The sequence below is a fragment of the Crocuta crocuta genome, unplaced genomic scaffold, assembly GCF_008692635.1.
Source record: "Crocuta crocuta isolate KB4526 unplaced genomic scaffold, BGI_CrCroc_1.0 scaffold549, whole genome shotgun sequence".
Classification (NCBI taxonomy): Eukaryota; Metazoa; Chordata; class Mammalia; order Carnivora; family Hyaenidae; genus Crocuta; species Crocuta crocuta.
This window is the reverse complement of record NW_027529169.1, coordinates 446500-472060: the sequence shown is the minus strand read 5'-3', so window position 1 is coordinate 472060 and position 25561 is coordinate 446500. Positions and strand designations below refer to the sequence as shown.

The 25561-nt window shown below is 46.6% G+C and overlaps 2 protein-coding genes across 3 annotated transcripts; both read right to left on the bottom strand.

Moving 5' to 3' along the window:
- Window positions 1–5686: 5686 nt before the first annotated feature.
- Window positions 5687–7522, bottom strand: RPS26 (ribosomal protein S26). The gene is made up of 4 exons (XM_077757474.1): window positions 7417–7522; window positions 6974–7151; window positions 6111–6241; window positions 5687–5800 (listed from the first exon to the last, which is right to left on the bottom strand). Exons 1-4 carry the CDS (start codon window positions 7417–7419, stop codon window positions 5765–5767), a joined length of 348 nt encoding a protein of 115 aa, XP_077613600.1. The 5' UTR covers window positions 7420–7522; the 3' UTR covers window positions 5687–5764.
- Window positions 7523–10550: 3028 nt separating this feature from the next.
- On the bottom strand, window positions 10551–23470 carry IKZF4 (IKAROS family zinc finger 4). 2 transcript variants are annotated; one of them, XM_077757473.1, is made up of 7 exons: window positions 23388–23470; window positions 21048–21152; window positions 19785–20045; window positions 18912–19079; window positions 15836–15985; window positions 15004–15135; window positions 10551–14386 (listed from the first exon to the last, which is right to left on the bottom strand). In XM_077757473.1, exons 1-7 carry the CDS (start codon window positions 23407–23409, stop codon window positions 13626–13628), a joined length of 1599 nt encoding a protein of 532 aa, XP_077613599.1. In that variant the 5' UTR covers window positions 23410–23470; the 3' UTR covers window positions 10551–13625. The 2 variants fall into 2 exon arrangements, with proteins under 2 accessions (XP_077613599.1, XP_077613598.1); XM_077757472.1 differs by lacking the exon at window positions 23388–23470 and adding an exon at window positions 21298–21465.
- Window positions 23471–25561: the final 2091 nt, after the last annotated feature.

Below are 25561 nucleotides of genomic sequence, written 5' to 3'. Positions count from 1 at the left end.
AACTTGTTATTATTTGTCTTTTTTTATTATAGCCATCCTAGTGGGTGTGAAGTAGTACTTCATTGTTTACCATCACATTTTGAGTCAAGTCCAGAGTTGGCCAGGGCCTATAAGAACCCACGTGATCTAACTTTTTGTATCATAGGTAGATACACCATCTCTTTTATTCTTATGTATTTTGAGACAGAGAACAAGCGGGGGAGGAGCAGAGAGGGAGACAGAATCCCAAGCAGGCTCCATGCCATCAGCCCAGAGCCTGATGCAGGGCTTGAAGTCATGAACCATGAGACCATGACTTGAGGAAAAATCAAGAGTTGGTCACTTAACCAACTGGGCCACCCAGGCGCCCCGATACACAATCTATCTGCAGTTGACAAATAAAACAGCTCTCAAACCCAAGATTTTTGGAACTCATATGGCAACAAAACCTGACCTGAAACTCATTTGGGTAATTTACATGACTATTCTTACATTTTGCTGCAGAAATAGTAATGTATTTTATCCTGGGTGCTGCTCCAGATCCCTCTGGGGATGTTGTATATTAAATAGTATATGTTCTATATTACTGTTCTAAACTAAAAATCAATTCCAAAGCAAGTAAAGTCTCAAGGATCTCATATAAGGGATTGTATATCTAAACCACTTCCCCCTAGCTCACTTTAATATAGCCAGACTGCTTTGTTTTATCTGTGACATGTTAGGCATAGTTTCCTGAAGACATTTGCACTTGGTATTCCCTCTGCTAGTAAGCTCTTTCCCCATTTATTCAAATGGCTTGCTTTCACTTTTCTTTAGTTTTTTTGATTAAATGTTATCTATCAACCTTATTGACATAAGGCCATTTTATATAAAACTTAGATGGCTGGCACATGGTAGGTGCTCAATATTTTTCTCTTTTTTTTCCCTTAAAATATATTTTTTTAATGTCTTGTTTATTTTTGAGAGAAACAGAGCGTGAGCAGGGGAGGGGCAAAGACAGAGACACAATCTGAAGCAGACTCCAGGCTCTGAGCTGTCAGCACAGAGCCCAACACAGGGCTCGAACTCGTGAACTATGAGATCATGACCTGAGTCAAAGTCAGATCCTTAACCAAATGAGCCACCCAGGCACCCCCTTATTTTTTACACTAAAAAGAAATTCTTGAGGGGCACCTGGGAGGCTTAGTTAGTTAAGCATCCAACTCGATTTCAGCTCAGGTCATGACCTCACGGTTCTTGAGTTCAAGCCCTGTATCAGGCTCTGCTCTGACAGTGAGGGGTCTACCTGGGATTCTCTATCACTCTCCCCTTCTCTCTGCCCTTCCCCTACTCTGTCTCTGTCTCAAAAATAAATAAATTTAAAATAGTATTTCTTGAACAAATGATTGTTTTCTATCACTTAAACCTCACAAAAATACGATGAAATAAGAATGACTACCTGGGGGCACCTGGGTGGCTCAGTGGGTTCAGCATCTGATTCAGTTGGTTTTACCTCAGGTCATGATCTCACCTTTCTTGAGTTGGAGCCCCACATTGGGCTGTCACAGCCTATTTGGGATTCTCCCTCTCCTCTCTCAAAATTAAAAAACAAAAATGACCCCCTAAAAATTAGAAAATTGAAGAGAGGGGTGCCTGGCTGGCTCAGTTGGTAGAGCATACGACTACCAACTCAGGGTTGTGAGTTCAAGCCTCACATTGGGCAAGGAGCCTACTAATAAAAAGAAAGAAAATTGGAAAGGTTAGGTAGCTCATCCAAGGTCACAGAGCTAGAAGTATCAGAGGTAAGATTCACATCTAAAAGTCCACTCTCTTAGGTTCTTAACCGGGCAGCTCTGTTTAATGTGGGGGACTTGGACTGAGAAACTAAGTGCCAAGTATACTGGCAAGTAACATTTACTGAATAAATGAATGGGTCTAGATTCTGGCCTGTTCTTTCATCTGCTGGTTCAGCCTCCTTTGACAAGCCTGTTAGCTTGTTAATGCAGATGAAGTAGACACCCCTCCATACCTAAAAGTTACTGAAAGAATTAAGCTAAATGTATAAATAAAGAAGCAGGACATTAACCTAAATGGTGTGATAGGCAATGACTTAATTCTGTCTTCCTACATGCTAAGTTATGGAAATGCAGGCAAAAACAAAACAAAAAAGTACAGGATTTGGGGTCAAGGGAAAGGATGGTCCAGGACATCACTGAATCCTGATTACCACAGGGAATTGACTTCAGATCCAATAACCTCAAAGACATTGGACCAAAGACTGGAATAGCACAGAGACCTCCATCTGGTTTGAATACTTTACACATTGAGACTGGAGGATACATCAGAATTGTTAAGGGGGCACTTGGGTGGCTCAGGTCATGATGTCACAATTCTTGAGTTTGAGCCCTGTATCAGATTCTGTGCTGACAGCTCAGGGCCTAGAGTCTGCTTCAGATTCTGTCTCCCCATCTCTCTGCCCCTCCCCCGCTCACAGTCTCTCTCCTTCAAAAAATAATCATGAAAGTGTTAGGGAAGTGCTGAGATTGGAACCCCACCCACTGAAGTCCACTCAAATTAAGTGGGAGTGGGAGGTGGGGACTCAGATGTCTCTGTCACCTTTTTTGCAACCAACTACTAGAACTTGATTGAGTCCACAGTTGCTTAAGCAAAACAGGCCGTTCATTCTGCTGTCAACATCTTGAGAATCTTAAACTGACTCATGGGCCACTTTTGGTGGCACGACATGTGATCTTTCCCGTGATGGAAATGATAACCTGTTTGCCCATCAGACAAGGCATGAATTTGAATTCTTTGCATTGGGTGCTTGGTTGGGAGGTGGAATTGGGGCTACTTTAGAGCCTGAAGCACACGAGAAGCTCTTTTGTCAGTCATCTCTGGCACTCCAAAATCTCAATGAATTTGAGATTATCTGCAAGTAGAGAAATTGCTAAACCTATTCATAGTCCTGTAAGGCACTGGAATGTACAATCCCTGGAGACAGAATCATTAAAAAAAAAATTTTTTTTTTTTTAATATTTTAAGTAATCTACACACCCAACACGGAGCTTGAATTTACAATCCCAAGATTAAGAGTTGCATACTGCACTGAGCCAGCCAAGTGCCCCAGGATCACACTTTTTTAAGAATACAGGCCAATGTGCACACACACACAAAGAATGCACAAATCAGGGGCACCTATGTGGCTCAGTAGAGTGGGTTACTCTTGATCTTGAAGAGTTGTGGGTTCAAGCCCCATGTTGTTGTAGAGATTATTTAAAAATAAAATCTTAACCAAAAAAAAGCACAAATCAACTTAAACTCCCAGTCCCACAAAAGCCAGTTAAAACCTACACTGAAAAAAAAAATGAAGCTGAGCCTATACACATTTCAAGAAAAATCCTGGCAGCAGTTACATGGCTTTGATTTACTACCCAAATATGGCTTTATTGAACAAGCTGGGGTTTGAGAGCACCGGAGATAGCATCCATTTTTATTTCCCTCAGTGTCTATCCAGTATTTAGCCTTGATGTAAGGGGGTCAGTACAACCTCAGGAACGAAGGAACAGATTGGTCTTGTGGGCCTCCCCAAAGGATGGAGATACTCTTTCTACACTCAGCGTTCTGACAAATTCAGGATTTGCCACTGCTGTTTCAGCATATGCATTGGTATGCTGACCATGAGCAAGTTGGGAGTCAGCAGTTTCTGGGTTTTTTCCCCCCAGTTAAAGAATTCAACTAACAGGGTTACCTCTGGGATGCTGCGTGGTTCAGTTGGTTAAGTGCCAGACTCTTGATTTTGGCTTAGATCATGATCTCCCGGTTCATGGGTTGGAGCTCTGCATCCAGCTCTGTGCTGACAGTGCAGATCTGGCTTGTAATTCTCTCCCCTTCTCTATTCCTCCCCTGGTCATGTGTGCAGTAAAATATAAAAAAAACCAGGGTGCTGGGTGGCTCAGTCAGTTGAATGGCTGACCCTTGGATTTCAGATTGGGTTATAAGTTTGAGCCCTATACTAGGCTCTGTTGCTGACTGTACAGAGCCTGCTTGAGATTCTCTCTGCCCATTCCCAGCTTGTGTGCATACTCTCTTCCAAAACTAACATTAAAAAACATATAGACCTTAAAAAAAAAAACTTTTGGGAGCACCTGCATGGCTTAGTGGGTTAAGCATCCAACTTTTTGGCTCTGGTCACCATCTCACCTTTTAGAGTTTGAGCCCTGCATCAATTCTCACCCCCCTCACAGGCATGCTCCCTCAAAATAAACAAACAAACAAACAAAAGATTTCTAAGTGGGGCATCTGGGTAGCTGAGTTGGTTAACTGTCCCACTCTTATTTCAGCTCAGGTCATGATCTCACAGTTCAAGTTTGAACCCTGCATTGGGCTCTGCAATGACAGTGTGGAGCCTGCCTGGGATTCACTTTCACCCTCCCGCACGCACTCTCAAAATAAATAAACTTATAATCTCCATACCGATGTGGGCTCAAACTCACAACCCCAGGATGAAGAGTCACACACTGCAGTGACTGAGCCAGCCCAGTCACTGGCCAAAATGTGCATTTTAATCAAAACTTCCAAGCTACAGGTTTNTGGGGGAATCATAAAACCTAACTAGTAAACTAGTCATTATCAATCCATTCCCAAATGGATTTTTCAAACATATATATATTCTTAGCTACTTTCTAATTTCTTAACTTTAGAAAAAAAATGAGCCATTGTCACATAGATGAAATACAATACAGCTTTCTTCCATACAAAGTATGGAAATTCTTTCCTCTTGGTGGACTACAAGTTCCCAGGAATGCTTCTGGTATCCTGGATATCTTTATTCCATAGAGAAATACACCATAGAAAGATGAAAGCTAGCCAAAAACAGGCTCAGCAGCAGACCAATTCCAAAAAGTATTAATTTTATGAAGGATTTGACTACAGATCCTCTGAAGAGTTATCCGAGTCATGCACTTCCTGAAGCGTCCCCACTAGAGGTAAACACAACCTCAGTCTTAAGTCATCTCCTGATATGCTCCTCACTCAAGTTTTCCCTTGCCCCAATTCCTTACCTCTATTTTTTTTTTTTAATGAGAGAGAAAGACAGCGTGAACAGGGGAGGGTCAGAGAGAGGGAGATACAGAATCTGAAACAGGCTCCAGGCTCTGAGCTGTCAGTACAGAGCCCGATGCGGGGCTCGAACCCACAAACCGTGAGATCATGACCTGAGCCGAAGTCAGACGCTTAACCGACTGAGCCCCCCAGGCGCCCCTCTATTTTTTTTAAGTTTATCTTGTGAGAGTGCTGAGAGCAGGGGAAGAGAAAACAGAGGAGAGAATCCCAAGTAGACTACACTAGTAGCACAGAGCCTGACACAGGGCTCAAACTCACAAACCATGAGATCATGACCTGAGCTGAAACTGAGTTGACTGGGCAACCTAGGCAGGGGTACCCCTCGTTATCACTATTTTTAAGACACCAACTTAATCTGCTAGGCACGGTGGCACGGACTTAACACCCAGAGGCACCTTTAACCCTACCCCCCCTTCCACGAGGCTATGCAAGTTGCGGAGGCCAATGATACGAATACAAAAAGAAACCAACGTTAAGGTTTTACTTACATGGGTAAACTTTCTCCCCCATGAAAAAAGTCTGTGGCACTTCACACATGAATGAAAATTACAGTGCTTGTGACACATACAACTCCCACTCTAAAAACAGATGCACTCAACATGCTGTATAAAGTATAATCTCTGTTTTATTGGCCTTTTTTTTTTCCAGAGAACAGTTTTTCTTCAATTTGTAAGGACTTCGCTCTTTACATGGGCTTTGGTGGAGGTCGTGGGGCAGCACCCTGATTAAAAACAAAAGCCAGAAGAGTAAATTTTAAAAACATCAATGAAAGAGTCTCCCCTCAAAGAATCTGACTGCTACCCTCCCATCACTGACAGTGTACTTGGGCCATACAGGCAGGGAATATAGGTGGATGTACACATTACTTACTCCATCTTAAACAGATCCTAACAATTCTTCTTCAGAAAAGACTAAGCAAAAGTTTTAGATCTACCATAGCTACTTAGAGTTTAATTTGGTATTCCTTGGGTCCTCACATTACCTTTTGTCCATCACCCTTCTAGATTCCACATCTTTTTCAGGATACTTACAGCAGGTCTAAATCGGGGTGGTGGTGTTCGATCCTTCCGTGCTTCACGAGAGCGATTCCGGACTACCTTGTTGTGAATGGCACAACTCACACAGTAATGTAGTTTCACATACAGCTTGGGAAGCACATAGGCTAAGAGACAGAAAAAGGCATAACAGTAGGTATCATACCCACTTTGCATTTGCTCTCACCTTCATTCTACCACTTAAAATCAAACAATTAAGTACATCTCAGACATTGCTACAAAGCTGCACTTCGAAAGCAACCATTCAGTTTCTGATCATTTAACACAGGTGCATTTTCACAAGTGAATACTCCTGGACCCCTATTAACCCATCTTGTCACCATGGGTACCAAATCCACAGCCTCAATGTAATAAACAAGAGAATCAATCCAGTTCCTTCAACAGTTGCACCAGTCCCATTGTCTGTTCCTTGGGCCCCTTTTCCTTCCCTAGGAAAACTAATGTGTCTAAACAAAAAGTGATAACGAGGGAAAGCATATTGCCCCCCCCAAAAAGTCACCCTTGACCAAATGAGACTACCTTCATTTTTGAAACATTACTCAAAAGACTTAGTTTACACATTTTTCATAAGGAGTATTCAAAAGTTCAATAATCCACAAAAGTTGCTACGGTTATCACGTTGGAACGTCACTCTAAACAGATAGCCAGAAACGATGATCCAAAGACTGCACTATCATAAAAGCCCCTGCCCAGTCGAATGAAAAAACCCAAAACATAAACACAAGATACCGTCCTCTTGAAACCAGCAGCAGTTCTAAAGGTGCATAGAAGTTGCCTGGGACGCGCCAGGAACGCGCGGACAAACAGGGCCTGCAAGTGGGGATGGAGAGCTCACTCACCATCGAAGACACTCGCCTCGGAAATGTCCCTGACCGCGGCGGCCTCCACTATGTTCCGAATAACGAACTTCTTAATAGCCTTGTCCTTGGGCACGCAACGGGCGCAGTTGGTGCAGCGAATAGGCTGCACGTGGCCGCGGCCCTTTTTGGCACGACCATTATTCCTTCTTTTCTTGGTCTGCGTCAGAATGAAGATCGTATTATAAACGTGTAAAATCTGTCCCAACCTCAGCCCCCCCACCAGCTTCAATCCGCGCAGGCAGCCCTTACAAAAGCTCCACGGAGACGTTAAGTCCGTCCGCAAATCCCTCCAAGTTCGCAACAAATATGTACACTCTGTATACTCTCCACCACGGCCCAGGCTTTCAAGTCCCCAAACCCCAGAAACCTGCTCTTCTCAGTCGTCACCAAGAACCCCGCATTCACCACGCGCCACAACTCACCATCTTGGAAACGAGGACCCGAGAGAGGATGTTGCACTCAGCCCGGCTCTTTTATATAGTACGAGATCCCTACGCCCACACAGGAAGACTATTTAGGAGACACATACCAAGAAAGGCAACCCACTGTACTCAAACTTTCTTTATTATCCAGCGTTTACATTGAAATCTAGGGTAGAATGGTGTTTCTCGAGTTTAGTTATCCGTGGTAGAAAGTGACCATGGGACTATTTAACCGGCTGGCGGAAGAAAATTAGGGTTATTCGTACCCACCAAACACCACGGCACCCTACCCCGGAAGTAATTCTGGGCGTTGTAATTATCCGGTTTTTGCGACGCTATAGGCGGATGTTGCTCGGCGCTAGACCACAAATCGTGCTATCAGAAGTCAGAGCTGGCGAGATGCATGGGAGTTGTAGTGCGAAGGTGGCAGGCCCTTGGCCTTAAGTACTTGGACCGAAAGCGGCGCTACGCCACCGGGGGACGCTCTCGGCTTATTTCTCTGACCATCATCTTGGTGTGGGATTGAGCAACGGAGGACAGGGGTGGGTGGGGAACCAAACAATGTGTTAATTCCTCCTTCCAATACGGACAAACCCCCTACGAACCCCCCTGGAAGGCCCGTTGGGAAGTACGTGGGTGTTAGGGCTGTTTTTCATTCACTTTTTTTTGTAAATCCCTGGATCCTATTAGCCTAGCGCCCGGCATTGTAGTAAGCGCTTTACAAATATTAATTAATTTTACCTTCAACAAACCTGTAAGGGAGGTACAATTATTATCCTCACTTTGCAGATTGAAAAACTGAGGTGCAGAGCGGCGGTTAAAACGGAGCAGCGAAAGTCACAGCGTTAGTAAGTCGTGTCCTACCTTCATTGCACCATGCTGCCTCCCACTAACAACAACAACAACAACAACAACAAAATGGATCCTGGTATATAGTCTGGAACAGTAACTTCAACAGTTTTGAGTCCCACTCACAGTAGAGATATATTTTACATTGGTACTCAAATACGTACACAAACACAAGTACACAAACGTATAAAACTGAAACACAGACTTCATGAAACAGTACTTCCTTAGACATAAGGTGTCTATTTTATACTTTATTTTAATAAATGCTGAATAAGCCCCACTGAAGTGGTTTCACTCAGTGATGAGGCTGGCCTGTGATTGAAACATACTGTCGTTCATATAAACTCCGTTTACCCCTGAAGAGTCTTCAGAAAGTCTTTAGCTTTGAGCAGGAGTGCTATCCATGGGAGGTCAACCACCCAGTTGTCTTCAAACATTAAAAAATTAAGTGTCCAGTTCATAGCAGCACTCTTAACAGTAACCAAAACATGGAAAGAGCCTAAGTGTCCATCAACGGACGAATGCATCAAGAAGATGTGGTTTATCTATACGATGGAATACTACATGGCAATGAGAAACAATGAAATCTGGCCATGTGTAGCAACATGGATGGACCTTGAGGGTGTTATGCTGAGCGAAATAAGTCAGGCAGAGAAGGACAAATATCATATGTTTACACGTATAGGAGGATTAGGAGGAACTTAACTGAGGACCATGGGGGAGAAGAAGGGGGGAAATGGTGGGGGAAAGGGAGAGAGGCAAACCATGAGAGACTCTTGAATGCTGAGAAACAAACTGAGGACTGATGGATGTGGGGAGGAGTGGGGAGATGGGCATGGAGGAGGGCACTTGTGGGGATGAGCACTGGGTGTTATATGGAAACCAATTTGACAATCAACTATTTGTAAAAAAATAAAAATTAAAATTAAAAAATTAAAAAAATAAATTAAGTGTCCAGTGGACCTCCCAGAATTCAAACCCAAGATGGTACAGATGGAGATCCGCAATTCATTCATGAGTCATTGGGAGTCTGAACACGTTACTTTCCCTCAAACCTATCGTGTTTCTTTTTTCTTTCGGTTTCTTTTAATCTGTAATCCAATTTATTGGGGTTAAAATTTATTTTCTAACTTTTGTTTTGGCTTCAGAACTATATTCATGGTCTCTCCATTTGTTAGTTTTAATGAGGCATGAAAAATGATGGACTTTAGATGGAAGTGTCTTCAATTTTCACTTCAATATAGTCTCATGGGAAACAGAAGCAGACATTAGTGTATGGATTGGCAAGGAGATAGAACAGGAAAAAGTGCAGAGTGAAGGAGACAGAAAATAGTTAAGATTGAAGAATCAAGTTAATGTTGGGGCGCCTGGGTGGCTCAGTCGGTTGAACATCCGGCTTTGGCTCAGGTCATGATTTCGCGGTTAGTGGGTTCGAGCCCCGCGTCAGGCTCTGTGCTGACAGCTCAGAGCCTGGAGCTTATCTTCGGATTCGGTGTCTCCCTCTCTCTCTGACCCTCCTCTGCTCACGCTGTCTCTCTCCCTCTCAAAAATAAATAAAACATTAAAAATTAAAAAAATTAAAAATTGCTTGACACATTGCAAGCAATCCAAAAAAAAAAAAATCAATGTTTCTATCTTGGCTTTTCTATGGATTTTTATAACCTAGGAGTTTCAGTGGCTGAACTCCCTGGTATAAAGGTGTGGACACAGACTTTGGAGTTACACACTTCTAGATTCATAACTGCGTTTTGACATTTATTGGCTGATGAGTCTTGGACAAGTTATTTATTCTTTTCTTGGGCTTTTATTTCTTCACCAGTAATGGTGGATCATTTACTTGTAGGTGGTTTCTACTATTAAATGAATACTTGGCACGGCGCTTGGCATTTATGAGATACTCAGGAAGTGGTAGTTCCTATTGTTATCATCTCTCATGTTATTGTAACTGGTATCTCCCTAGGCGTGTAACGTGTTTTGCATAGAGTAGATACTCTACAAATGTTTGATGAATCTCTGCTTTGGATGGATAGGCAAGCAGGGCTTTCTCTATCCTGAAGGCACTCCTGGTAGGAAAATCTCCACTTCCCACCATAGGTCGAAAAATCTGTTCTTCCGTAGGAATAACTTGAGCATTCTTGTTTGGCTTCCTCTTAGTCTTTGACTTGTTCACCTTCAAAATGTTGAGCAGTTAGTACAATATACAGCAAAGAGGCCCCCTCCCTCCCAGCAGAAAATTACAGCAAAGGAAGTCTGCAAAAACAACCAGGGGTGTTAAATTACTCATGTTTATTTATAACAGACCTTCAGCCAGTACAGTACAAAACTTACAGTAGTATATCTCCGTTACACAAATATTTACTTACAATATATTACATATACAAAATGCTTTGCAATAAGTCTCAAAAGCTAGTTTAACTCCCCTTGAGAAAGGAGAAAAACTCTTTAAAAAAGGGGGTTGGGGGAACCAAAGGAAGAGGAGGAGGTGAAAGGGTAAGGTCCAAGGAGACACCAAGCATAGGCTACAAATGAAACCCTGGTAGAGAGAAGAGAGGTGGTATTGCACTTGCTTCTGTGTTTTATTTTTTTCTTTTTGTTCTTCATAACTTCTGATTAAAAATATATATAATATATATATATTATGTACACAAAGAAAGAAGCCGCTGGAAGTATTACAAAATCCCATCTGCAGCTTGGACACTGACACAAAAAAACAAAGGTCTGGAAAAGTGTCTATTTAGAAATTTTTTGTGTGTGGTATTGGTTTTGAATATCAATATAAAAGGAAAACACCTCTTTTCTCCATGTGGGTTTCAGTGTGTTTTTTTTTTTCTTTTTCTTTACTTTTTTTTTTTTTTTTATATGCAAAAGGATCTGGGAGAGAGCATGAGGATGTTTGAGGTTCCAGAGCTAGAAGGCTCTGGAAAGTAGGATTTTGTACCTAAGACCCTGGTTAAAGTGCAGTGATGGTCTGGAGAGAGACAGAGTGCCCTTCTCTCCCCTCCTTAGCACCTGGTCTTGCCCTTCCAGTCTCTGCTCTCATGGGCTCAGAGTATAGCCTCAGAGCATAGTCCTTCATGTTCCAGGAGGTTACAGGTGCCAGAGCTGACTGGGGGAGGGGACGGGGGCACCCTAAGGCTCTGATACCTCAGAAGGGACTAGTCCTTATGAGGTGTCACCAAGTACACAGCAGACGCAGAAGAGGTGGTAAGGGGTAGGTCTAACAGGAAGGGGCTCCATAACCAGAACATTTGAGGAGAACCCTAGATATTAATCTCAGCTCTGCTGCCATCCTGAAACAAGGAGCCAGTTCCCTAGGGTGCTGTTGCGAAGACTCACCCCTTATCTAGAGACCACTCTCCTCCCAGTTAACTCCCCCATCCTCTGCCCTTGGCAGCATCTGTTTATTGCTACATTGTCAAGGAGGAACAATCAACCCGCAATGCCCCTTCCTGACAATCTGGTTCTCTTAGGGAGACTACATAATGGGGGAGAAAAAGGAAAAAAGAGAAGTTTTTCTAGGGCCTCCCTTCCCATAAGAGGGCAAGGTAGACTCTTCTTAGAGCCCTTAGGAGCCCCAATCCCAGGATCTGTTCCTTAGCCAACCCTTCACCATCCCCCTAAATTATCCCTGATAGGGAGTGAGAAAAGTAGGAGGCAAAAGAGCCAATAAGGAAAGGACATATGGAAAGAAAGATGGAAGGGAAGAGAAAAGGAGAGAGAGAGAGGACCAAGCGTTACAACTTGTGAGGTGTTGTGTTTGGTTTTTACTTTCTTTTTTTTCTTTTTTTCTTTAAGTATAGAAAAACAGCCTTTGGTTTGAATCTCAAGGAAGCAGAGAATGGGACAGCTGTGGCCTTGGGCAGGAAACATTTGTGGAAAGAGAGCTCCACTTGCAGTGGAGCTATCTCCTCCTGCCCCCTTCTCACTAACTAGGTTACCCAAAAAGCCAGGGGTCTCTGCTGTAGCCAGGAGGAGAGTGCCCCCATCCTGCCCTACAAATGGGAACTGAGTGTAGAAGGGGGCAGTAAAGGATGACCCCCAGTTCAGTTGTGCCCATCCCATTCTTGCTGGGACAAGAATGGAATGAGATGAGGGGCAAATGCCCTTCCTCATCCTGGGATAATTTTTGGTTATACTGAAAATTAGAAGAGAGAAAAGAGACACCCTTTTCTCCCTGCCACTGATCCTAAGAACAGGGCCCAGAAGCTTGGGAATGAGAGTGAATCTTGCAGGGGGATTGGGGGAGAAGAAGAAGGCAGCATGACTGAGGGGTTGAGATACCCCCTTGTCATCAGGCAGCAACCCACTAGTTTCTCATAGGACAGGGACTGCAGGAGCCCCTGAGAGCCTAGGAAGGTCACTAGAGTGAAGAAGTTTAGAGGCGGAAGAGAAAGAGAAGAATTTTAAACCACCCCTTCCCATGCCCTGTTCCCAATTAGGCACCTGTGGCTCCCAACATGTCAGAGACAGGATTGCAGACCTAGCCTTGGCCCCTGAGAATATAAAATTGGGGCACTCCAAGGAGAGAAAAACCACCACTGAGTAGACCGGCAGGTTGAAGAGAGTAGCAGTGTTGGGGGTTGTTTGAGGAGAGAAGAGACAGATCACCTCCCAGAGGGAGATTCCCGAGTGTGGGCTTTGGGAAACTCATAGTACTAGGGGAACATCAAGAGGACCCTCGGTCCCACAGTGCTGGGGAGAATTTCTTCAGCCCCTCCTACTTCCAAATGAGGAAAGCCTTCATTTGTTCAAGCATAGTGCAAGCTGCCTAAAGTGAGAGGGCACAAGAGGTATGGAGTACCAGGTTGGAGGGTCCCAGAGAGGAGATATAATGCCACAGAGCTAACATAGGGCCAGAGGGAGCTATCAGCATCAAAACGGAAGAATCCGAGAAAGCAAAAGGTGGGGACTTAACACAAGAAACTCAGGACTTTAGGACTAAGAGGAGCTTCTTACCCCTAGGGCTGTTAGAGAAAAGTGGATCAGAGAAAGAAAAATGAGGCCTAACGTGGAAAGGGACTGTGGGCAGAAGGGTGGGGGAGTGGCAAATGACTGATACAAGTTAAGAGAAAAAAGCAAAAGAAAAATCGACAAATTATATTAATAAATAACTCTGAATATGCTGGGATGAGAGGCGAAAAGGAAAAGGAGAAACGTAAGCAAAAAGGCCTGTTTCATCACAATGCTTGAATCAGTCAGGGTAGAGGAGAATAGGTGAAGAGGGGTCAGGGTCAAGTGTGAAGTCAGGTAGCCAGTGGTGGGGGCTACCAAGCAAAACTCCTTGGGATGTAGTGGGGACAGAGCTAGACTCGTGTAGGCAGGGCAGTGGAGTGGCAGACTGAGGGGAGGGCAGCAGGTGGCTAGCCCACCTTGTGCTCGCCCCGGACGATATGGGAAGAGAATTCGTACCGGTCCTGGCTGTGGTAACCACAGATGTTACACTCAAAAGGGTCTCTGAAGCCATGGCAGCCCATGTGGATGGTGAACATGACATGGTCCAGAAAAAGGATTCGGCAGTGCTCACACTTGAAGGCCTTCACGGGCTCACCACTCTCGCCCACCACCCGGAGCACTTCCTTGGAGGGGCCTGGGGTGCCCCGCAGTAACCCCTCCTGTGGCTTGGGGTCCTCTTTGGCGTAGGCAGGACTGGGCCGGCCCACCACAATGGTGGGAGGTGGCTGGGGTGGGGGACCCTGAGGGAGGGATACCACCCCCCCAACCCGGTCTTCATGGTTGCTCTCTGTATCTGTGGAGTCCTGGCAGCCATTGCTGGGGGACGCCCCAGGGTCGGTCAGGGGGCCTCGGGCCCGGTAGAGGAGGGGACCTCCATCAGCCAGGTCCTCGGGTCCCTCACCTGCTTCTCGGGACCCTGGAAGCTCCAGTCGGCCGGGGAGGGGCTGCATCTGGGTGTAGACAGAGCTGATGACGGGTGTGAGTTCTGAGATGCAATTGGTAGGTGGAAGGCGGAGGGGACGCAGATGCTCTGTCCCCACAAAGGCCAGGGAACCTCCAAAACCAGGCTCCAGGCCGTGATGTGCTACCAACTCCACATCCTTCTCATAGCCACCCGAGTTCACATCATAGGGGATGTCTGAGAGGCTGAAACGCATCTGCTTTTCACCTGTGGAGAAGAGGACCTCAGCAGAGCCGGGTTTGGAGAATTCCTAAGCTCCTCCGGGATTATTTCTTTGTTTTCTTACCATGGGGATGGCTGTAATATTATTTACCACCCCTCATTTACTTCCCTCAAGGTCAGGTCCTCTGTAGGGCCACTCCCCAACTCCAGGCTATAATCTTAGGGAAGGACTCAGTCCCAGCCCACTGATCTTTAAAACTTCCTTCATTACTCTTTATAAAGCTAGAGAGCGAACTATCAAGGCCAGATGGGTGGACCCCATACTCACACCTCCTCCCTCTGACACCAAGAGTCATTCTCTCAGTTCCCACAGGTTGAAGTCCTTGCTATTCTCAAAACCTGGAAGAACCTGAGCTCCCTAACCCCCTCCTCTTAGAACCACCACAAGACGCCTCAACACTGACCCCTCTCCACCCTCTTGGGGTACCTTCTCCCTCTTCACTCCCTTCCTATTCTCTGGGGATGTTTTCTGAGCACCAGAGACTACCAGACCGCTTTTTCAAATCAAATCTCCAGACCCAACTGGTTGAATAGCTACCAGAGCTCAGATTTAGATGAGCTGTGGCTTAAAGCTGATGTCTCCTCTCCAACAGGATTCTTACCTACAAACTTCTGGGGGGTGGAACGCTTGCGTTTGGTGAGGCTGTTGGCCAGCCGATCAATGAAGGTTGGCCGCTCAGAGGATGAGTGCAGCATGGAGTCCGGCACCATCTCCAGGTCACGTATCTCATCACCTGGAGAGAAGGAGGTGGGGACAATTAATAGCTGAATGGGAGTAGCATTGGCCTAGCAGCCTTTGCCCGGAGAAAATCAGCAGGTCAGTAGCCAAGGAAGCTCATACTTGATACCTGGAGAACTAGGCTCTGCTTACTTCCCTCCCATCCAGAGCTCATCCTAGCAACATTTTAAGTAATTTGAGGACAATTATATACATGTGGGGCGCCTGGGTGGCTCAGTCAGTTAAGTGTCCGACTTCAGCTCAGGTCATGATCTCATGGCTTGTGGGTTCGAGCCCTGCGTCGGGCTCTGTGCTGAACGCTTGCTCAGAGCCTGGAGCCTGTTTTCAGAGTCTGTGTCTTCTTCTCTCTCTGCCTCTCCCCCACTCATACTGTGTCTCACTCTGTCTCTCGAAAATAAATAAATGTAAAAAAAAAAATTATATACACGTGACCCTTGATTTTATACTTCCTTGTGTCTTCTCTCTCCTGTTACACTAAGGACATAGAGCACATCCTCTCTGACCCCCAGATCTCCCTGCAGCACCTCCTACAGGGCTCTGTACCAACTGGAGGGCTGGGCAGATTTACTGAGGTGAGGGTCCTTTTTCCACAGACCGTATCCCTTTGTGAAGGGGGGAGGAGCTGGAATCATTCTGGCCCAGCTCTCCCTCTGGCCCAGCCCTCAGCACCCCCACAGGCCTGCCGCCAGCCCCACCTGCTTGGCCAGCCAGAGCTTGGGCTTCAGTGCTGAGACTCTGTAGGTAGTTGTGGCACCGCTCTTTGTGCTCCTCCAGCGTACTCTGCTGTTTGTAGCTCCGGCCACAGTAGTTACACTTGTAGGGCTTGCCCACCGTGGGAGAGGAGACTGTGGAGGAGACAGGAGACGGAAGGCATGTTACTGCTCCCCCAACCCCGGCTCCACAAAACCATCCAGGAGCAAAGGTGCATAGGCTTGAGGAGGAAGGGATGTGGCTCAGGTGAGTTCTGCTTGTCTTTCCTTCCCTGACTTCAGCTGCAAGCCTGGACAGATAACCAGACCGTGGAGAAGAGGGTCAGTGCACAAGCTACGGGAAGACAGAGGGGAGCCGGGGCATATAGCTTTGGACTCTCAGTGGGCTTCATGATGGCCACACTGCTGCTAAAAAAGGAAGGGAGGACCCAGGGACTCTGTAGGGGATCGTCCCTGGCAGGCAGGCTGGCCCCACCCCAGGGTCTCAGATTCTGGGGCCCCGACTGTGGTTTAACCTTTCCATGTGGCAGGCGGGTGTAAGGGCTGTTTATCAGACAAGGGGATTTTTTGCTTATGAGTTATCTGCTTCGGTTTGAGGGAAATTGGTGACCTGGGGTGACAGAAATGAGAGCCCTTAGATCTGTCAATGTGGGGAGGGGCAGTTCTCACTGACCTTTACTTGTACTTTTACCTCCACCCTTCGCCTGGTTTTACTGCCTTTCTTCCTTTCTCTCTCTCTCTCTCTTCCTTCCTTCCTTCCTTCCCTCACACCTTTCCTCTCTTTCTCTCTTTCTTTCTTCCTTTCTTTCAGATTTTATTTTTAAGTAATCCGACACCCAATGTGGGGCTAGAACTCACAAACCGAAGATCAAGAGCCATATGCTGTACCAGCTGAGCCAGCCAGGCGCCTCTACTGCTTATTTTTCTTTCTGTCTCTCTACACTGAGATACTAAGAGAGCCCCAGAAAAACCATCACTGAGAGAGAAATTGCAAGAAGAGAAAAAGAATAAAAGGACAGAGAGGAGAATAAAAGAGATGAGTAAAAGGAAGAGAACATCAACTCTGAGAGCCTTTTTAAAAATTTTTAAATAGAGAATAAGTTATAAAGATTTTGTTTCTGGAGTGCCTGGCTGGCTCAGTTGGCAGAGCAGGTGATCCTTGATCTCAGTGTTGTGAGTTCAAGCTCCATGTTGAGTGTAGAGATTACTTAAAGAGAAAAAAAAAAAAAGATTTTGTTTCTACTGAAGAATAGAAGTTAGGAAAACTGAGATGGACACTTTCTTAAAGACAACTTTTGAGAGATGAAATTTGTGAGAGGAGAGAGAAAAGTGAGAGAACAAGATATTGTAGATTCTTTTTTATGTATCTTGCTACTATTGAGGATGGGGACAGCAGAAAGTGTCTCCAGGAGGCTGGTAATACTAGCCCCACAGCCCCTACACACACACACACACACACACACACACACACACACACACACACACACACCCCTTAACTGGGCCTTGATTCAGTCAGTCTAATGCCATTTTGACCTTGCTCTGTAAACCCTAGTGTTTGGGAGATGAGGTGAATGCCATGGTCCTGTCCACTCAACACTTTAGGGAAATGGTTTAACATCTGGGATGGGAACCCCTTTTTTCCTTATAGTGTGGGTTATAACAGAAAGCATATCACAGAGAGGGAACCAGGGGTATACCTGTGTCTAATTCTGTCTCTAATAAATCTCTTACGGAATAACATCCAAAATTTACCCAGCTGGCCCCGCTGCTATTGGCTCAAGAATTCTGGGACCAAGCTATCCTTGTTCCAAACTAGCAGGGGGAGCCGCCCCTTTTCTGAGGAAAAGGAGTAGGACTCTTTGGCACAGAACATTTATGGGGGTCCAGGAAGGCTGCAGGATAGCTCTGTGACCAGCAAATCTGTTTTTTTCTTTCTTTTTCCCCAAGAGCTTCAGTTTCCTTATCAGCAAAACGAGGATAATACCATCTACCTTGGAGTCGTTATGAGGGCCACATGAAAAGATGAGCAAAATGTTTTGTAGATTATGAAGTCTGAATCAATGATGACCTTTCTCCCTGTTTCTCTACTCACTTCCAAGGTGAGAGAACCTAGAACAAGGTCGGTGGCTGGGAAAAGGGTGATGAGGTGACTGCTCTGTCCCCTTCCACTCTGGCCCAAGAGAGTTTAGAAAAATAGCAAGGAAAATTTCCAAGGACATATCCTGCTAATTTTTTGCCTCTGCCCTTCTCCCTGCCTTTCCCCAATCTTGAGCTCCTCCTTCCTGCAGCTTGACACCTGGCGTCTTTGCAAGGCCAAGTCAAAAGCTTAAAACTTAGTAAGATGCTTCAAAAGTGCCATGTGTCCAGCTGATGCAGACAGATGTTGATTCAAACCGTCTTGGCTGGGGCTAGGAAACCTGCGTAGTCTGGTTCGCTGGCACTGATCCAAACACTATCTTCTAGACACCGTCATGACTTGCTCTTGCCTCTGGGAAGGGGACAACCTCTTGGGATGGGGAACAGAGGTTTTTCCTAGGCTTCCTTTCTTCCAGTTTGGAGGACCATGGATATTTTCCGGAACCAGACGAAAGGAAAGGAGACGACAGACAGTGGTTGTCCGGGACGTCTGGTATTGTGGAGGGAGGTGATAATGGTGATGGGTGTGGGGCCTCAAGCACAGGGTGGCTTGAGGAAGGGTTTTCCGATGCTTAGAAGTATGTGTGTTGGCGGGTGGCACAGGTGGTTCTGGCATTAGCATGAACTTTAAAAAACAGAGGGAGAGTGACTGTTAAGAGCCAAGAACATCACCCCTGCTCCATTTGCTCCAAGTCACTGAGTGTGGCAGATGTAAAATACCTCATCAAAGAGTCCCCCAAATTCCCCATGGGGCCCTGCTGCCCAGACGAGGGGTTAGCGAGGCAGGGCCCTATCCGCTCTGTGAGTGCTCTGCCCTCCTCAGTGACAGACCCTGTAACTCCCCAAATGTCAGAGAAGTCACTGAGCTCTATTTCCTGGGTGTACTGAGGTCCCACTCTTCCTTCCCCCTAAATAGGTAACTGACCGGAGTGTGTACGGAGGTGGCCAGTGAGAGCATCGCGCCGGCGGCAGGCGTAGTTACAGAAGGGACATTTGAAAGGCTTCTCCCCAGAGTGCAGTTTGATGTGGCGCAGCAGGTTCCCCTTCTGGGTGAAGGAGGCGCCACACTGGTTGCAGTGGAAGGGCCTTTCACCTGCAAGAGAAAGAACAGACCTCTGAGGACTGGGTGTGAGGAATTTTGAAGGCTGAGCCTTTTCCGCCACCCTCTGCCCCACCCTGCCTAGGGGAAGGTGCTCAGAACAATTTCTGAGAGGCAGAGCTGTGGCACACGGCACACACACAAAATTCTTGCTTCCTAAAGATTCCCTTGGGGACAGCCTTACCCTGAGAAGGTGTGGATCAGAAACGACTGGTAGGCCAAAGGGCACCAGGCCTGGAACCCTGGGCCCAAAGATCATTAACCCAAAATGGAGCCTTCTAAGACCCACTCTGCCCCTGGAGCCCAAGGCCTGAGAAAGCTGAGAAGAGGCTTTTGTTTTCCTTTTTTTGTTTGTGTGTGTTTGTTTTAAATCTAGACACACAGCAGGGCCCAACTATTACCCAGGGGTCCTACCCCTGTTGGACCATAGGATCCTTCCTGAGGCTACACCTACCTCTCCCTCACCTCCTGAGAAAAATACCGGCTTTTCTTTACAACAACAGCTGATGAGAGTGCCAGAGAAGTACAGGTGTTGAGGGAATCCAAACGCCATCCCCTCCCCTCTTCTTTCATCAGCTAGAAAACGTGCTGGGAGAGACTCTTCCCTTTCTAAGGCTGTCCCACCGCATTGTAGCCTCCTATGCCTCTGCCTTTGCAGCCTACCCCGGGAGCTCCTCTTCAACCCCCTGGCTTACTCACCCGTGTGGCTGCGCTTATGCACCATGAGCACATTGGGTCCGATACAGACCATGCCGCAGACATCACATTTGAGCTTGCCATTGGGCAGCCGGATGCCCCCGGGGGAGTGAGGCTCTGGCCCACTTCCATCACAGTAGCCCAGGGGCTCTGACAACGAGTCTTCCACGATCACACTGTCGTCCTTTTCTAGGAGCCGCTCATCTGGCCCCAGCAGTCTGCTCGACTCCTCATCGCTGTACATCTCCACCTTGATGGAGTTGGCTGGAGGGTGGGATGGTGTTTAGGACACAGGCAGGCAGAGGGAGGAACCTGCCTGCAGACCAGAATGGCACTCCCAATGTCCAGAAGGCTTTCTCCTGGCCCTGAGACACGTGGGCTTTAAAAGAGGCCAATATCCTTGGTATCCTGGGTGGTGATATGGCAGTCCTGCTGGGACCTGAAACAACCTTCTCCTTCTACCTCACCACCTAGGCAAACAGGCTTCAAGAGAAAGAAGTTGGGGTACATGGGATGCCTTCTGTCCCACTGAGGAGAGGAGGAGGCTAAGGGGGGCCCTTTTCTCTACTCTCTTGTCATTAAGAAGGACTGCTGGCTTGGCCCTGGGCAGGAAGCCAGCAAGTAACAGTGGCGGGGAAATGGTTCTAGGAAGACCAGAGAGACAGCAGGCTAAAGACAGAGCAAAACTGGAAGACAGGCATGGCTCACATTATCCTCCCTCCCCATAAGACTGAACCCCTTCTACTCTCCTCCATTAAAATCTGGAGAGAGGGATGAAGGAGGGAGGAGCCACTGAGGAGAAAGCTTTGGCTCTAGCTCTGACCTACATTCCTGGCTATTCCAACCATTTAGAGAATGTCATAGATCTAGGGCCAGCGATGGGGACCCTGTCCGGGCAGGAGAATGGGGGTGGGGCTGGGGTGCGGGGTTGGTGGTGATGAGGAGATCCCTTTCATCTCTATTTCCTGTCTGACTCTAGCTTGTGACCATTCCTATGTCCTTGCTTCTCCAACTCCAGGGTTTCTTTTTGGAGACTTTACCTTAATCCCACCCATGCTTCTTTTAATTCTACCCTAATCTGGCACAGACCATTCACTCTCCTTCCAGAAGTCAGGAAGACCCTAGATGCTGAATTCCTTAGTGTTTTAGGGTCTAAGCAGGAAAACAGAGAGAGGCGGCGATGGGGAAATGGCTGCCAGTGGAGGGTGAATTGAGGGCCAAACACAAACAGGGGCGCCTAGGGGCAGGGCAGGAGGTTGCACTTACCACTGAGTGAGCGGCTGGGAGAAGAGTGCTGGCTGTTGGGTGTGCTCACCGAGGGCCCCACTGGGGCCCCAAGGAACTCCTTCTCCAGAGATGAGTCCCCGCTACCTTGGAGGAGAGAACAAGAGGAGAGGTGAAGCTGCAGCTGAGCCTTTTACTGTCCATTGCCTCAGCTTTACAAAATTCTGTTACGCTTTGCAAACACTCCCCTTGTAGCCATGTACAAGGTAGTGTTATATACTCAGCACCATACCTTGTGATGAAGTTTTGGGGTGATGGTGGGGTGGTCCGGAGCTGACGGCCAAGAAAGAATTCTTGAAGATGTCTTTGGTGCAAAAAGGTGATTTCATTAAAGCACGGGGACAGGACCCATGGGCAGGAAGAGCTGCACTGGGGTGGTGATGGGTAACTGATTATATACCCTCAGATTGGGAGGGGGTTAGGGACAGAGTAAGTCTCTAAGGAATTTTGGAAGCAAGCTTTCCAGGATCTTGAGGGACTAGCTGCTGTTAGGAAAATGCCATTTATTACCATTTAGTAAAACCTCAGTCATAACCCCTTCAGATATATATCAAGGGACCATAAGCTTGGAGTATGATTGCCAGCATATATCTTGGGGAAGTTGAGATAAAGGAAGTTTCGAAAGGAATTTTTATATGTTAAAGTAGACTTACAGGATCCTGGGGGTTGGTATATGTGCTGCCGAAGTGAGCACAGGATCCTGGGGGTTGGGATAATGTTAAGCTAAGATTCTCTTCTGCCCTGAGCAAAGTGTCATCATCGAGGCAGCTGAGGTCCTAGAGGAAGGTCACTCTGCCTGTTTCAAGGACTTGTCAATGGGCTGTAGGCAGTAAGGGAATTTAATTTTTCATTTGCCTTCATTTCCCACATCACCACAGCAAGCACTTAAACCCCTTTCCTTTGTTCTTGGGTAGCCCGGAGTGTCTGAGGAATATCACACATATTCCACCTTGGTAGGGGATGGGGGTGGGGTGGCCCAGGAGGCTAGCTTATACTTTGCCCTCAGCTCACCTTATGCTTCCTCGTGCCCTCGTCAGCCTGGTGCCCAGTTTTGACTTCTGTGAGCTCAGTGGCTGCACCTTGCCTACCCTACCTCTATCTAGGCCTGAGGGGAAAAGCATCACTGCCTGACGTATACAGGAAGCAGGGCTGGGGCTGGGCGGGCCAGGGTGGAGAGGAAAATGGGGGCCTCAGGAGGGAGGTGATTCAGGACAGACGTTCTTCCCTACTGTTCCTCTCTGGAGCCCCAAACACCAGGTTCGGGATCTGTAGGAAGGGCAGCTGGAATTGTCCCTGAGTCTAATGATAATAAAAGTAATCATAATGATAGTTGCTAACATTTACTGAGTGCTTATTTTGTGCCAGGCATTGTTCTATGCACTTTATGTGAACAACCCTCTTGAAGCAAGTGCCAATATCGTATTAATTTTTCAGATGAGAAAACCAAGGCACAAAAGAGGCCGTATTACTTGTCCAAGGTCACGTAGCTGGTAGTGGTGGAACCCGGATGGAACATAAACAGTAAGCACTCATGTCCTTAGCCATGCTTTACACAGCAAGTTGGTAGTCATTGTTTCAGCAGAGGAGAGTTGGGCCCATTAGATCTTCTCTTCTGAAATCAGCAAAAATTTGACTACTCTAGAAAGTCTCCTATCTGATATGATGATTCCAATCACCTAAATACTACTTGATGTTCCCTTGACAGTGAAATAAGGAGTTTATTCTCAATATATTCATTGTTAACTTGTAACAATTTGTAAAAATGAGTTTTAAGAGTTTGGTTATGTTTTTAAAAATTAGTTAGCATATGTGAAGACATGAATCATGTCTTTTTAAAAAAAAAACCCACCTCCCCACAATATTTTGCACAAATTTATAGGTGAAAAAAACAGACAAGTAGGTAAACATACACAGAAACACAGAATATAATCACATATGTAGATACANTAAGAGTTTGGTTATGTTTTTAAAAATTAGTTAGCATATGTGAAGACATGAATCATGTCTTTTTAAAAAAAAACCCACCTCCCCACAATATTTTGCACAAATTTATAGGTGAAAAAAACAGACAAGTAGGTAAACATATACAGAAACACAGACATATATCACATATGTAGATACACATAAAGAGAACATACCTACAGAGATAAACACACCCATAGCCTTCTACATTATCTGCTAACATGAACATGCATGGATGCGTACACACAAGCCTAAATATGGAAGAGAGAGAGAGAGAGAGAGAAAGACAAACCCTAAAATTCATCCCTAAAGTCCACCTATTAGTACTTTACCCAATTTCCCAGCTATGTACATACTTACTTTCACAAAATAAAGATTCCATTATAAAATGGTTGGAGTCTTGGGCCTGAGGCAAGAAATCCGGAACACACCCTCCTGAGGGATCCCTCTCCAGCTTTGGTCAGTGGGAAGAAAACAACCACTCAGGACTTTGGGACCATTTCCCATTCATATCCTCTTCTAAAAGTCCCATTTCCCCCATTCTATCCCATCAAAGCCTGTGGAAATTTGTTCACTATCTATAGAAAATGCCTATGGCTTGAAACTGAGTTTTCCCAGCTGGGGACTCTTTAGATGAACCATGGTTATCTAGAAAAGTTGTCCAAGTCAGAACCACACGCATATCATCAAAGTAAGTATCTCAGGAGTTGTGGGTTGAGATGTGTAGACTCAGACCCAGTTTTACAATATATCCTTTAACTGAGTATTGGGTTTACTATGGTTAAAAGGGCTAAAAAGAGTATCCCCTTGCTCCTTTTCAGACGTTAGTGCTTACTTGCCCTAAATCACTTGGTGTTTGTAATGGGGGGAAGAACTGGGGTCTGGGCCCTGGTGCGGAGCCCTTGACTCTAAAACAATGAGTGAACTTGCTGGAAATCCATCTCTAGTCGCAGCCTACTAGGCTTGACATATGGGGAAAATAGGCTTAAAGGGATAGTTAGGGACATTAAGAGGAACATAACCTTTATCCCTTCGTTATTAAGGCCTGGGAACAGGAGAAAGAGCAGGTACCTCCACAGTCACCCCAGTAGTCTGAGGGGGTCATTGATGCCACTGCCCTCCCTAGGATAAAGGTAAGAGGGAAAATAGGCTCAAGTCTACTCTTATGGGGCTAATACATAAAAATGAATCTGTTTCATGGGCCAGAAAGTCTTTATGGGGACCTAGGAATTTTGAGTTCTAGCCGGAGGGTGAAGGGGACTAGAGTCAGATTTAGGAAGTTCAGCAGTTCCTCTGTCAGTCCCAGAAACCCCAGTGAGGGAACTTCAAATGCCTGGACTCCCAGGAAACCCCAGACTGTCAAAAGCCAAGAATTAAGGCCCCTCTCAGGTCTCAGAGAAATTTTCTTGGTCAAAGTCATCATAGATTGGCTGAACCCCCAGGGGGCAAAGCCAAATCATGAGGTTGACAGAGGAACAAGGAGGTGGGTATGGGGCAGAGAAACAGGAGGGAGAGAAAGGAAACGGGGCAAGGTCCCACCAGCCCGCCACTCCTGCTGCCCTTCCTCGATCCCTTCACAGAGTGGCTGCCTCCAGGGAACAGCCATGAGGTCTGAGAAGCTCCACACTTCTCTACAAGGAACCTTATCCTAACTGCTTTCCCTTTCTTGACCATGGGCTCCAGGGTGGCAGGATGCTAAGCTGCTAGCAGGGAACAGTGGGTACAGGAGCAAAGAAAGACGCCCATCCCCAGCTCTATTGTGGGGAAGAGGCTGAGGCTCCTCGGATCTCTGTTTGAGGCTGAGGCTTCTGCTGCCAAGGCTCCTCTTTACCTAGATTCTATTACCCATTCCCACCCAGGCCTGTCTCGGCATTTCACCCAGGGCAGCTCTACATCTGTCCCCAAGGCCTAATCAAGATGTCACCACAAGCTCCCACTGTCCAAGTCGCAGTCTTTGCTTAGCAACACCAAACACCCTTCCCATCCTCCGCAAGTGTAAGGAGGAACGCCCCCTCCCCCGCCACACACACACACACACACACACACACACACACACAGCCCCCATCCTTTCCCTCTCCTCAGGCTTGGGAGTTGTTACTGAATTGGCTCCCTAGCCCCGGCACCCCCCTTCCCCCTCCACTAGCCACCTTCTGCCTGAACTTACATTATCCTTCCCTTGCCGGTGAGACCCTGGGGTGCGAACGCGGCCGCCGCCTTGGAAACGGCGAGGGAGTGCGGGTGGTGTGTGCATGTCTGCGTCTCGGTGGCAGGCAGGGGTGAGCCCAGCCACTCACCTTCCAGGAAGCGTGGATTCCTGGAAGTGAGGGGAACCGCCGTCATTTCGCAGGCAGCGGCACGGTGAGCAGGGGCCCACGGCTGCAGCCAACAAGAAGAGCTCAGCCCAGGGTGTATGTGTGTGAGAGTGTGCGTGTGCGTGTGTGTATGTGTGTGTGAGAGAGAGAGGGAGAGAGAGAGAGAGAGGGAGAGAAGGAGAGAGAGGGAGAGAGAGGGAGAGGGAGAGAGAGGGAGAGAGA

Excerpts from the sequence above, each read along its gene's own strand:
- RPS26 (XM_077757474.1), bottom strand. Across the intron at positions 6,242-6,973 it reads CGAGGCGAGTGTCTTCGATG|CCTATGTGCTTCCCAAGCTG; the intron begins GTGAGTGAGCTC and ends TCTGTCTCTTAG. Across the intron at positions 5,801-6,110 it reads CACCCCGATTTAGACCTGCT|GGTGCTGCCCCACGACCTCC; the intron begins GTAAGTATCCTG and ends GTTTTTAATCAG.
- IKZF4 (XM_077757472.1), bottom strand. The coding sequence starts at position 21,394 with ATGAAATCACCTTTTTGCACCAAAGACATCTTCAAGAATTCTTTCTTG. Across the intron at positions 21,153-21,297 it reads CCCCAAAACTTCATCACAAG|GTAGCGGGGACTCATCTCTG; the intron begins GTATGGTGCTGA and ends CTCTCCTCCAAG. Across the intron at positions 15,136-15,835 it reads AGCTCTGGCTGGCCAAGCAG|GTGATGAGATACGTGACCTG; the intron begins GTGGGGCTGGCG and ends CCTTCTCTCCAG.